Consider the following 12,276-nt stretch of genomic DNA (forward strand, 5'->3'; position numbering starts at 1 on the left):
TGTAAGGTTAGGTTGTATATTTGAGATTTTTCTTGCTTCTTGAGGTAGGACTGTATTGCTATATACTTCCCTCCTGGACTGCTTTGCTGCATCCCAGATGTTTTTTGGTTATTGTGTTTCATTTTCCTTTGCTTCCATGTATCTTTTTTTTTTTTATTGCTTCTTTAATTTCCTAGCTGACCCATTCATTGTTTAGTAAGATACTTCTTTAACCTCCAGGTATTTATGGTCTTTCCAAATTTTTTCTTGTGATTGGCTTCAAGTTTCATAACGTTGTGGTCTGAAAATATGCATGGTGTGATCTCAGTCTTTTTGTACTGGTTGAGGCCTGACTTTTGACCCAGTGTGTGATCTATTCTGGAGAATGTTCTCTGTGCATTTGAGAAGAATGTGTATTCTGCTGCTTTAGGATGAAATGTTCTGACTATATCTGGTAAGTCCATCTGGTCCAGTGTGTCATTGAAAGCCCTTGTTTCCTTGTTGATCTTCTGCTTAGATGATCTGTCCATTGCTGTGAGTGGGGTGGTAAAGTTCCCTACTATTACTGTATTATCAATGAGTTTCTTTATGTTTGTTATTGATTTAGATATTTGTGTGATCCCAAGTTGGGGGCATAAATATTTACAATTGCTTGATTTTCTTGTTGGATAGACCCCTTTATTATGATATGGTGCCCTTCCTCATCTCTTATTACAGTCTTTGGTTTAAAATTTAGTTTGTCTGATATAAGTATGGCTACTCCAGCTTTCTTCTGATGACCATTAGCATGGTAAATGGTCCTCCACCCCCTCACTTTCAATCTGCAGGTGTCTTTGGGTCTAAAATGAGTCTCTTGTAAGCAGCATATAATGGGTCTTGTTTTCTTAGTCATTCTTATACCCTATGTCTTTTGATTGGAGCATAGAGTCCATTTACATTCAGAGTAATTATTGATAGATACGATTTAATGCCATTGTATTACCTGTAAAGTTGCTGTTCCTGTAGATTGTCTCTGTTTCCTTTCTAGTCTTTGTTGCTTTTGGTCTCTTTCCCACTCAGGGGCCCCTTTAATTTTTCTTGCAGGGCTGGTTTACTCTTCATGAACTCCTTTGGTTTTTGCCTGTCTGAGAAATTCTTTATCTTTCCTTCTATTCTGAATGATAGCCTTGCTGGATAAAGTGTTCTTGACTGCATATTTTTCCCCTTAGCACGTTGAGTATTTCATACCATCCTCTTCTGGCCTGCTAAGTTACTGTGGCCAGGTCTGCTGCTAACCTCATGTGTCTACCCTTGTAGGTTAAGGACATTTTTTCCCTAGCTACTTTTAGAAGTCTCTCTTTATCTTTGTATTTTACAAGTTTCACTATGATATGTCCTGGTTGTTGACCTGTTTCTGTTGATTTTGAGGGGAGTTCTCTGTGCCTCTTGGACTTGAATGCCTGTTTCTTTCCCCAGATTAGGGAAGTTCTCAGCCATAATTTGTTCAAATAAACCTTCTGCACCCTTTTCCTGCTCTTTTTCTTCAGGGACTCCTATGATATGGCTATTGTTGTGCTTTATGTAATTGCTGAGTCCCCTAAGTCTATATTCATGACCTAATAGATTTTTTTCCCTTTTTCAGCTTCATTATTTTCCATAATTTTATCTTCTGTATCACCTATTTCTTCCTCTGCTTCTTCCATCATCACTATGATTACATACAGTCAGTTTTGCATCTCAGTCATAGCATTTTTTATTTCAGCCTGGCTAGTTTTTAGGTCTTTTGTCTCTGCAACCAGGGTTTCTCTGGTGTCTTCCATGCTTCTTTCAAGTCCAGCCAGTGTTCTTATGACTGTTGTTCTAAATTCTTGTTCAGATACATTGCTTATATTTGTTTGAGCAAATCCCTGGTATGTGATTTCTTCTTGATCTTTCTTTAGGGGAGAATTCCCCCATCTTGTTGTTATTATGTCTAGGTTTCTGTCTTTGGGTATTTGAAAGCTTGTTATGTTTGTTATTAATTACTTACTTATTGAGAGTAAGACTATATTAAGAAAGAGTCACACACTGTCCAGGGCCTGGTGCTTCAGGAAGTGTCTCTGGTGTATGCTGTTTGCACTCTGCTCTTGTGTTGTGGCGGCTCTTTCCCGCAGGTCAGTCTTGTGCAGAGTTCCTCCTTGCTTGCAGTGGGAGTGTTTAGGCCTTTAACTAGGTGTGCTTTGATTTGTTAAAATAAGCCTGATTTAAACAAACAAACAAAAAGCCTGATCTGAAAAAAAAGGAAAAGGGACCAAAAAAAAAAACCTCCAAAGAAACAAACAAAAAACTATAAGATAGTTTTCCAAAGAAAAAGAAAAAAGGAAGCCTGATCCAAAGAAAGAGAAAAGGAAATGAAAAAACAAACAATAACCTATAAGCCTGTTTCCAAAGGGGAAAAAAAAAAAGAGCAAGAAAGCCTGGTTCTATTTCCACTAGAACAGTGACTCCTGGGTGGCTTAGTCAGTTAAGAATCTGACTCTTGGTTTTGGTGCTGGTCATGACTTCAGGGTCATGAGATCGCCCCAAGTTGAGTCCGCGCTCAGTGGAGAGTCTACTTGAGATTCTTTCCTCTTCCTTCTCCCTTCCCCTCTGTTTCATCCCCTCTTGTGTGCATGCATGCTCTCTCTCTCTCTCTTAAATAAATAAGTAAATAAAATCTATTTCTACCAGAACTGAAGCTGACCCTTTGGAGCACTCTGTGATCAGTTGACTTGGTACATGCAGGGGGCTTGTGTTATTCCTCTGGGGTAGAGGCCTGCTGCCCTGGCTCACAGTCAGACCTTCCAGGGTAAAGATGCACCTGCAGGGTGCAGGGGGCGGGGTTTGGTGTAAGCAGCTCTAGCCTCCACTGCGGGTGCTGTATTGCACACTGAAGTCCAACTGTTCACTGGTGGTTTGGGGGGCAGGGGGGAAATGGCATCACCCTGCTCTCTCCTCTGCAGGGAGGGGAGCTCAGCCTGCTGCTGTTCAGGAAGCCCTCGCAGAAAAGTGAACAGTCTCCCCTCTTGTGTCCCAGACTTCTGTTAAACCCCCTCCCTCAACCTGTCTGTGCCCAGGCCATCCGTACCCCCAGCGGCACAGTGTTTTATCTCTGGCGTGCAGCTGGGAATCACAACTCCAGATTTTAAAGGACCCTGCATGGTGTGGACCCTCTCCCCTCCTCCAGAGGAGAGCCTCACCATGCTGTGTCTGGTGCTGCTTTGTCCCAGAAAGGCAGTTGCACAGTTGCACAGGTACTTGGAGTTTATACTGAAGGACAGCGAAAAGCAGCGGACAGGTTATCTGTCCTCTGTGCGGGCTTCTGTCCCTTGCTGATGAATGACCAACTCAATGGCACGCGGCGGGTCTCTTGTCCTTGGAGAGGCAATATACCCTCTTCCAAAAGTACTCCAGGAAGGGGAACGTTCTCTCCCAGCAAGTGCATTATATCTTATGTCCCCTTTTAATTCCTTAAAAGTGGAAGAATATCAAAGATACTTGGGAAGAGGTTTGATGTCAGAATCCAGTCTAAAATTTTGCCTGTTTTCTAGTCTCTTACTAATTCAACAGCAGCTTATAAAATGACTTATGTTTTTCAAATATTCCAGAATATTTAACCTAGTTTACATAGAAAGTTTCTTTCACATCAGTATTTTATCAGATTACATAATATTTAAAGAATTGCAGTAGTAAATATAAAATGTACAAAAAGGTTGAGGAGAAAAATACAGTTGGCACTTTGTAAACATGCAGCTCCACTTATGAGAGCATGAATGTAAGCGCATGTCAGAGAGTAATCTAAGGCATTAGAATTCAGCATGCCATGGGCACGAGTCAGTATATTTGAATAAAAAATATTTAATCTTGCTCTTCTATTAAGAGATCTTCTCTTGTGCTGTCCCTTTAGCAGATAATGTTCAGTTGTTTGTTTCTTTCATTTTTGAAAGCAGATTAATCCAAATGGTAAGAGTTCCCTTAGTGAGTAAAATTTTAATAAGAATGTTTATTTGGTCCAGTGAATCATCCCATGAACTGAATTCTAGCTGATCTTTTTACTTTGATGGAATCTCAGAGTAATAATGATAATAGTTAATACTTACATAGTACTGACTGTATGCTAACACTGTTCTAAGTGCTTCGTGTAAAACAGTGTAATGCATTACCTCAGTCCTCTGAACTAAGGGCTAATTATTCCCACCTTTACAGCTAGAAAACAGACACAGATGATTAGGTAGTTTGCTTAAGGTCAGCTAGTACAATTTCAAGCCAGGACTCAAAGCCAAGCAGTCTGACTCCCACTAGTTTGGCTCCAGAATCTGTGTTCTGAATCATAACGCTAAACTCTTTCTGGATTCTAAAGAATCCAGATAACAAGAGATGATTGGGGTGGGGGGAGGAGCAGTTAAAAGAACGGGATTAGGAGGATCAAATGGTGTGCTATCCTTGATGGAAGAGTCCATGGTACTCCTAGCTCTGGTCTACTGTCAGATGACATTTTCTAATAAGAAAGGAGGAAGACTATTTGGTACGTCCATTTTTACATATGTTAATTCCACTAAAATCAGTTCCTGCTTGAGTTCAAAAGCATATGCACAGACATGAATAAGTAGATCTTTAGGAGTATTAGACACGTGATACACTGGGGTGTGACAACAGGACATTTAGAGTGGCTTTTGGCTTTATTTAAGGTTGATGGGGTATACCACATTACAGAATACATACAACAATGGGTTCATTCCAACAGAAAATGACTCAGAACAAACAAATAAGTCTAAATACACATGGGGTATCTTCTCAGTATGTAATTAAACAACCTCTTTCAATATCCTCAACCTCAGATTGGTAAGTACAATTATGCTAATGGGTAGGCAGTAGTTCAGTGATTCTACATTGGGTTTACCACAATTCAGAGGCAAAGAGACCAGAACAGCAGAGTTTGGGGAGCAAGTTAACAATGACAAAACTTTTATATTATGTATTTAAAATATCTTTAAAAAACAGAACAGAAAAAAAATTAGAACAAGCATTGGGAGTGTTACTTTTGCAGAGCTCCTGTGTTTATGCCTAAGTGCCAGTAAAGAAACCAGGAAATACAAAATCTGAAATAAGGCTAAATATAATTTCCTAGGGCTGGAAAAATATGAGATATGTTCATTTATATTCTAATTGTGTTTGTTTTCTCTCAACATGCATGCGCAAGTGCATGCACACACACACATTCATTTATTGTGAGGATTTAAATGGTTTTCCCAAAAAATATAGATTCATTTACACCCTGCCACTATAAACATAAAAAATAAAAATTGAAATGAAATTCCCCTTCCTTTGTTTCAATGTGAATCACTAAAGTCTGCCTTTCTCCATAACTCTTCCAACTGCTTAGAGGAGACGAGCTTATTTTCTTTGCCCTTCTGGTTCAAGGACAAAACTATATCTCTGCTTTTGGCAACCAGTAGGTACCAGAGTTATTGGCAAATATATTTCGTGGCAAGCTTTCTCAAAGCAAGATCAAATTTCCTTCTCCTGGGTGTTAATGTTCATTGTTCCTCAGCCATCCCACCAACATAAATGCTTTTTCTCCCTCTCTCCACAGCATCCACTCCCCCTCTACCCAGGCACCCCAGTGTGCGGCTCATTTTCTTGCTCCAGACCCTCTTTTGCCTGTGAACAACTGTCCATGCCCTCTTCCTCCCCCGTAACACTGGTTTTCTCCTGAATCCCCACCCTGTGCCTGTTTTTATCACTTCAATCAATCTTGTGTGGAGAAGAATCATTGGTAAAATAGCAGAATAGTACTCATTCTTATAAAATTTACCTTAGGAGTTTTCCTATTCAGCAATTCCTACACCTTTATGAGGATTTCTGATTTTTAGTTTGAATTCTTTACAGTCTCGTTCAGCAGATGCTGGTGCAAAATCATCAGATGAAGTAGTAGATGAGGTTGCTGGTGACATCTTGGGCAAACTTCCCAACAACTTTGATGTTGAGGCAGCAATGAGGAGGTACCCAACAACTTACACTCAGAGCATGAACACTGTGCTTGTCCAAGAGATGGGACGGTTCAATAAGTTGTTGCAGACCATCAGGGAATCATGCATTAACATTCAAAAAGCAATCAAGGTAAGGGGAGATATACCAAAGAAAAATTATTGCAATAACTTATCATTCATTTTACTCAGCAAATACTTATTGAGGGGAGATTGTGTGCAAGCGCTCTTTGTTCTTCATTCTGGGGATAGAAGCAAAATCCCTGCCCTTGAAGAACATATAGGATTCTGGGGATTACAGTTAGTAAGTGGGTAAGGAAGTATGGAGTATGTTAGATAGCATGGTTTGCTAGATAGGATACATGCTAAGAAAACACAAAGGAGTTAGAAAAACCAAACCTTTGCCTTCATAGAGCTTAAGTTTTAAAGATTTATTTATTTGAGAGAGAGAGAAAGAGAGCAGGGAGGGGGAGCAGAGGGAGAGGGAGAGAGAAACTTAAGCAGACTCCGCGCTGAGCCTGACTTGGGGGCTTCATCTCAAGCCACTGAGACAATGATCTGAGCTGAAACAAGGAGTCAAACATTTAACCACTGTGCCACCCAGGTGCTCCCCCCACCATTTTTTAAAAATAAATAACCAATCTTTAATTTTATTTTATTTTTGAGAGAGAGAGGGAGAGAATCCCAAGCAGACTCTACACCTAGTGCAGAGCTGGACGCTGGGCTCAGTCTCCCGACCTTGAGATCATGACCTGAGCTGAAATAAAGAGCCGGACGTTTAACCGACTGAGCCACCTGGCGCCCCCATAGAGCTGAAGTTTTAATAAAGGAGACAAAAATTTAAAAATAAAGATACAATTTTGATAAACGTTAAATTCCATGGAAAAAAAATAAAGGATCAGAGGGTAGAGAGTGATGAGTGGGAAACTCTTTCAGTCATTTTGTGTCAGACAACTCTGAGGAGCTGACTCTTGAGCAGAGGCCTGCACTTAAAGGCAAACCACGGAACATTTGGGCAAAGGATATAGCAAGTGCAAAGAACATGAGAAGAACAAGCTTGGCCTGGTCTGGAAACCCAGTAGGGAAGGGTCTTGTGGCTGGAGTGGAGTGAGCATGGCATGAGGGAAATGGTAGGACAGAGAGAAGCCACAGACTCATAGTGGACTTGTTGGCCATGGTTAAGATCATGAATTTTGTTCAAAAGTGTAAAAGTAAGGGGAAGTCTTCAGAGCATTTTAAGCAATGAAGTGAAATGATCTGTTTTACATTTTTTGAAAGTTCACTCTGACCACTGCAGGAAGGACTGTAGGGGAGCAAGAGAGCCGGCAGGGAGCAATTACGCTATTAAAGTAGTCCAGCTGAGCTTGTTTCTTATAGTAGCATTGGAGGAGGAGAAAAGTGGTTGAATAGGAGCTATTATTGAAAAAGGCATCTACTAGGCTGGTTGTAGTGTCATCTGGCTGGGATGTTTGGCTAAGAAGCATTCAGGACCATGTATTTCTCCTTGACCTGGTTCTTCCTGTATCCTTCCTGGAAGAGAAAGGCCTGGCTTCCAGCATTCTGGGGAAAAGGGGAAAGAGGCCTCAGCATCCGATGTACATTCATTCACTTAATTCCTGACTTCAGGATGGTAATCTGACCCCAACTGAACCTGGCATCCTTCCAGGGATTTCTTAATTTTCCCTTCCAGTTTTCATTCAAAGTAGGTGATGTGCAGATTTATGGGAGAAGTCCTAGAAATCTGTTTTTGAAACCCAATTTCAATAACCCTTTTCAATTAGCACCATCTTCCGCTCCTCACTTTCACCTAGGGCTGTCAATTCCAAATACTTTTGGGTATTCTGCAGTGATATCTAGTTGCTGCTTAGCTTTCTCCTCTGCTAGATTAGGATCAGGTTATCGCCTGGCTTCAACATCATCTGCCAACAGTCCAAATGCTTTCTAGCGCTCAAAATTGTGTTGTCATTTTGCCTTTCCCTATTTTTTCTGCACTGGTAAGCTTATGCCCTTAAAACATAAATTCTCTTACTGTTGTTTTTAGTGGGTTTGGGAAAGGAGGCAAAGGAAATGTGGGTGTTGAACCCATTAAATTTACTCTAAAATCTTCTCCATATGTTAGTTGGAATAATATTGTCAACTATAAAGAAAAGAGAAATGATGATGCCAACTAGCCCAACTGTAAGATCAATGAGGCAGTAATTTTCAAAGGCCTCAAAGTTTTAACATCTGTCCACCAGTGATTCAAAATGGGATAAGATTGGGGCACCTGGCTGGCTCAGCTGGTAGAGCATGCAACTCTTGATCTCAGGGTTGTGATTTTGAGCCCCATGTTGGGCATAGAGTTTACTTAAATAAATAACAAAATGGGATAAGATCAATTAGACTTCATAAGTGGAACTGAGACTATTTTAAATTTTCAAAGGGCTTCAGGGGCGCCTGGGTGGCTCAGTCGTTAAGCGTCTGCCTTCGGCTCAGGTCATGATCCCAGGGTCCTGGGATCGAGCCCCACATCGGGCTCCCTGCTCTGCGGGAAGCCTGCTTCTCCCTCTCCCACTCCCCCTGCTTGTGTTCCCTCTCTCGCTGTGTCTCTCTCTGTCAAATAAATAAATAAAATCTTTAAAAAAAATTTTTTTTCAAAGGGCTTCATATAATTTTTCTAATTTTAAAATCATCACTATTCTTTTAAGAAGGCAGGACAGAGATGTATTAGTTTTCTATTTAATAGAGCAGTAAACTAAGTCAAAATTAGGCTGTGATTAAATAGCTAGTGAGTAGCTAAGTATTAAGATTTTCCATGGTGGGCAAACGGGTGAAGGAGGTCAAAAGGCACAAACTTCCAGTTATAAAATAAAAGCCATGGGGGGTGCAATGTACAGCATAATGACTATAGTTAATAATACTGTATTGCAAATTTGGAAGTTGTTGAGAGTGAATCTTAAAAGTTCTCATCACAAGAAAAATATTGTAACTATGTATGGTGACAGATGTTACCCCGACTATTGTGACCATTTTGCAATATATCCAAATATTAAGTTGTATATATGAAACTAATACAGTTGATACTTGAACAACATGGGGGTTAGGGGTGCTGACCCCCATGTAGTCAAAAATCCACATGTAACTCCCGACTTCTCAAAACCTTAACTACTAATAGCCTACTGATGACTAGAAGCCTTGTCCATAACATAAACAGTCAACACATAATTTGTATGTTTTATGTATTATGTACTGTATTCTTACCTTTTTCTGAAAATTTTCAGTATTTCTAGGTTACTTGGTTCATCCATGAGTTTCTTCAAATAGTTACAAATCTCAAAAATTTCAATGTATTTATTGAAAAAAATCCACATGGACCCATGCAGTTCAAACCCATTTGTTCAAGGGTCAACTGTACGATGTTATATGTCAATTACACCTCAATAAGAAAATTTTCCACAAAAATTTGATTAAAAGTAAAATTGTCAATGTTTTGTAAGGAATAATTCAATGACTCCATGACTTACTGGCAGCAAAAGAACGTATCTTTTCTGTTTTTGCTATATGACTCAGCTTTATCACCATCTTAAAGGATAATTATGAAAAGGGTATTTAAGAGAGGATTGTCCAAAATCAGTATTATCATGTTAACCAAAGGTTAAATGTGTTTCAGGGGCTTGTGGTGATGTCTACAGATCTTGAAGAAGTGGTTAGCAGCATTCTGAATGTCAAAATTCCAGGAATGTGGATGGGTAAATCATACCCAAGCCTTAAACCACTTGGGAGCTATGTGAATGACTTCCTTTCAAGACTAAAATTCTTGCAGGTGAGTTCATCTAAATGATCATATATTGTTTCTTTTTATTTCATTTCATTTTATTTTTTTTTTTTTTAAGATTTTTATTTATTTGCGAGAGAGAGAATGAGAGACAGAGAGCATGAGAGGGAGGAGGGTCAGAGGGAGAAGCAGACTCCCTGCTGAGCAGGGAGCCTGATGTGGGACTCGATCCCGGGACTCCAGGATCATAACCTGAGCCGAAGGCAGTGGCTTAACCAACTGAGCCACCCAGGCGCCCCTATTTCATTTTATTTATCAGGATGCCTAATGTGATATTACTCTCTAGTTTTTCTGTGCATGCCAGGCACGTATGACCACTACTCAGTATTGCATATAATTTATGTAACTGTTACACTAAACTTTCAAAATACTAGTATTGGAAATAGAATCTCTGAAAGCTCCTTTAGGAACAGGTGTTCATATTTAGTAAACTTACACACTCAAGCCAGTGATGCTTGAAGAGAGAAAACAACTGGCTATGTTGATTTTTCCATTAAATACTAAGCATTAAAATAGATTCCTAGAGCACAGCACCTTAGAAAGCCAGGCAAACTATCTCTTCCTTGTCTAGCACTCTTCCAGATCATGAAGTCACTAGGCTGCTGGTTCAGCCCAAGACAGTAATAATCTCAATGGCTAATTGTCTTGGAAATGTTGAGTGAGCAGAAGCCGGTCTCCTAATTATCTGGCAATACTGATGCTTAACTATGTTATTAATTATATTCATTACAAGTATTAATTTCCTAGATACTGTTCATAATGCATCAAAAACTGCCTGTGACTTATGTGAAAAACTGCCTGTGAGAAAATTTCTGCAGGGATAAAATGACTCAACTTCCCTTCCATAACACAGGACTTCTGTTATACTAGAGTTGATACTTAAGAAATGAGATTGTTCTTGAAAGATGAAGGTTCTACCTTGGACTCTAACAGGGAAAAGTTCTTCAAATTCATTTGACTTCTATAATTTACTATTTAAAGTCAGTACTCAATTAGCTTATTAAGGTATGATATAAACAGAATTATTTAGGTATCTTGATATTTATAAAAATCTTAAGATCTCACTACTGTTTCTTTTGGAAGTTCTTTGTGTAATATTGTATTTCCATATGTTGGATTTCATTGTATTTTGGTAAAGTAGGTGGGAAAACTTCTAAAGGAATATTCTACTGGGCACTAATGACTAGAGAGAAAAAAATGGGAAAAATATTACCAGATATTATAGGGATCTATTCTATTCAACTATGTAACATGATATATTGTGCAACAACATATATTGATCTTCATTATTGTATGGAGCTTTTTGGAAGGAATCATTGGGCATGTATAAAGACATTTACTTCTGCATTAACCCACATTGTGGTACCCTAGCTGGTGCAATGGATATGAAATTGAAGTCAGAACAAACACTGAATAAGTAGCTTTTTAAAACCTTGACAGTATAGCTTTTTATTCCTCGAAGTGTTAGCTCATTTATTAGTCTACCTAAAAGATAATAGGGGGAGTCTTTGGGGGTAAATTTTATTAAGCAGTGTTGAAATCAAAGTTGAAAGTTCTAGCCTTAGAACACATGTGCTTTGACACCACAGCAATGGTATGAAGTTGGCCCTCCTCCAGTCTTCTGGCTTTCTGGCTTCTTCTTCACACAAGCCTTCCTGACTGGTGCCCAGCAGAACTACGCCAGGAAATACACCATCCCCATTGATCTTCTTGGGTTTGACTATGAAGTGATGGAAGACAAAGAGTATAAGCATGCTCCAGAAGATGGTAAGTGCAGTGACAGAATGAGTTGGCTTATATCTAGGTACTGAACAGACATGACATTCTTGCTTACTTTGCTCAACTGTTAAAATTTTAATCATCATGTATGTTACTCTCAAATAGTTGAGACAAGAAATTCCTATCAACATGCAATATACTTTACAATCTGTCATCTTAAAAACAAATCAACAAAGAATTCCAACATCTTAATATCCACATCCCCTCAGCTACTGTCCCATGTCTCTCTCTTTTATAGCAAATGTCTCCAAAGAATTGTCTTTACATGCCCTCTCCAGGTTCTCACTTCCCAGTTGCCATCTACCTCTCATCCTCTCCAATAAACTGATGTTCTTCTCTTCAGAGTTAGTAATGACTTCCGTATTGACAAATCCCATGAATTCAGTCTTCATCTTAAACTCTTAGCACTTCCTACCAGTTGACATCACTCTCCTAGAGACATCCTTCTCCCTTTGTTTCTCCTGATTCTCTCACTGGATACATTCATGCTTCTTTGCTAGCTTTTCCTCCTCTAAAAATTGGAGTGTCCAAGGACTTAATCCTGGGACTGTTGCTCTTTTCTTATATTTTTATTCCTAACACACTCAGAATGGGCATATTGTTGAATGCCTGAAGGGCATGTAACAACCTTCTACTAAGGTGTTTAGTTTATTGTTCCTTCAATTATATCAGCCTTTAAAATAATACATTCTGTGTACAGCTCACTATAATACATGTTGT

The 12,276-nt window shown here is 39.3% G+C and overlaps 1 protein-coding gene across 1 annotated transcript in view; it reads left to right on the forward strand.

Annotated features, from left to right (window-relative positions):
- Positions 1-12,276, forward strand: part of DNAH7 (dynein axonemal heavy chain 7) — a 260,029-nt gene that overhangs the window by 240,028 nt on the left and 7,725 nt on the right. The window contains exons 61-63 of the mRNA XM_032405789.1: positions 5,866-6,096; positions 9,613-9,765; positions 11,367-11,544. Coding sequence (XP_032261680.1) covers positions 5,866-6,096; positions 9,613-9,765; positions 11,367-11,544 — 562 coding nt within the window. The remainder of the gene's footprint in view (positions 1-5,865; positions 6,097-9,612; positions 9,766-11,366; positions 11,545-12,276) is intronic.

The sequence above is a fragment of the Phoca vitulina genome, unplaced genomic scaffold (assembly GCF_004348235.1).
Source record: "Phoca vitulina isolate PV1807 unplaced genomic scaffold, GSC_HSeal_1.0 scaffold1, whole genome shotgun sequence".
Classification (NCBI taxonomy): domain Eukaryota; kingdom Metazoa; phylum Chordata; class Mammalia; order Carnivora; family Phocidae; genus Phoca; species Phoca vitulina.